Here is a 1,629-nt window from a genome sequence, read left to right as displayed (position 1 = left end):
CCCTCGTCCTGGTATGTCCACCGAGTCGCCTCTTTTCTTAATTTCCACCGTCACAGCCACAGCGTTTTAAAGAATGCCTGGGTGCACTGAATCTGGATACCATCCACCTATTAGTTTCGCTAATATCCACCTGCCGACTGCACGCCCAGAACCGTTCAGCGCAAGAAAGTGGAGAAAGGAACTGTTTTTCGGTATCGGGAGATTTTATTTTCTAGAACACGCCATTTCCCAAAATCTCTCCCGAGGATTAGTGTTTGATCAGCTCTTGAACGGGTTTCCTAGGACAGGCCAGGTTCAGTGCTAACGGCTGCTTGACGCGCCTTGATAATCTTCTCACACGCTTCAAATGTTTTTGTACGACGCCGGGCTCGCTGTTGATTGACAGCACTCGTGCTCGTAGCGGTGTTTGTGAGACTAGTACGGGTGCGCTTGAATGGACGACAATCCTCACCATCTTCTTCAGTGCAAACCGATCTCTCATGCGGTGACTCATGTCGCCTCTTGTGATTAACTCACTCCAGCTCAGCATCGGTTCGAGCGGCCTGAACAAACTAAAGGATATAGTCTACCGAAAACCAAAACCAGGAGCAATATAGTAAGCAACACAATTATTCAAGCAACATACCGTGCGTACTTGCATTCTCGTCGCCATTGTCACTCATATTAGCGCCACCATCGCCGTCCCACCCGCAACCGTGTCGTCGTCACCATCTTGTGCCGAGGACACTGGCGTGCGGGCCTCTGCCGTGTCAGTGGTCGTTACGCCTGCGTCCACAGGAGTATCCGTCACTTCGGCAAACAGACGACCATATTGTAAGCACTAAAACTTAATCATTTATCGCCATTAACAAATACATGCCCATGTTATCTGCGACATCATCCTCATCCTCATTCACCGTGCCAGGCATGACCGCGGCCGCGCCTTCTTCTATTTCCACACCCGACACACGAGAATCGATATCATTTGTAACTCGTTCTCACCAACGTCTGCATCCTTCTTATACGTAGCCTCGCTCTTTTCACCCGCACTCCCTATCGCACCCTCTTCATTCGTTGCTGCGCCCTTCGCGTCCTTCTGGTTCGTGGTCGCGGTGACTCTAGAGTAATCAGGCTTGGTAATGTCGTCATCGCTGATTTCGTCTTTGAGGCTTTTCATGTCTTCCTCCGCATTCGCCACGTCATCCTTCGTCAGAAAGGAGTCATCAACGTAGTCGTCGTCGCTGGAAGAATCCCGAGAAACCCTTGAACAGACCGAACATAATCCACAGTTTTCCTCTCTCGCAACCAGCGCCCTAATTAGACGCTCCACAACAAAATCGGCTCGTTCGTGTGTTAGCGCAGCTCCTCGGGCTACTCTACCACACGCAGCCTACCCTTAGCATTCGTGCGCGCATGGCTTCCCGCATTCCTGGCTTCGACATTTAGCTGTTCTATTTTCACATGAAATGTGAGGCTGCGTGCGTTTCAAATTGTGAACGAGCAAAAAAAGAGATTTTAAGAGAATGCGTAAGTGTTGGCCTTGGAAATTTTGAGTAAAATTAAAAAACTAACAGTCTTACCCAGCCAAACACATTGGGGGGGGGTTTTTTTCCACTCAAGAGAGAAGTATTCGTCTTGTAGGAAGCGGGA

General features: G+C 49.5%; 1 protein-coding gene across 1 annotated transcript; it reads right to left on the bottom strand.

The window, feature by feature from the left end:
• Positions 1-247: 247 nt before the first annotated feature.
• PITG_16156 (uncharacterized protein) lies at positions 248-1,421 on the bottom strand (the record flags this gene model as incomplete). Its single annotated transcript, XM_002897874.1, has 4 exons — positions 248-371; positions 856-928; positions 1,042-1,183; positions 1,374-1,421. 4 exons carry the CDS (start codon positions 1,419-1,421, stop codon positions 248-250), a joined length of 387 nt encoding a protein of 128 aa, XP_002897920.1.
• Positions 1,422-1,629: the final 208 nt, after the last annotated feature.

This window comes from Phytophthora infestans, genomic scaffold (genome assembly GCF_000142945.1).
Source record: "Phytophthora infestans T30-4 supercont1.41 genomic scaffold, whole genome shotgun sequence".
Lineage (NCBI taxonomy): Eukaryota > Oomycota > Peronosporomycetes > Peronosporales > Peronosporaceae > Phytophthora > Phytophthora infestans.
Note: the sequence above shows the minus strand (reverse complement) of the source record. Positions and strands in the feature narration are given on the sequence as shown.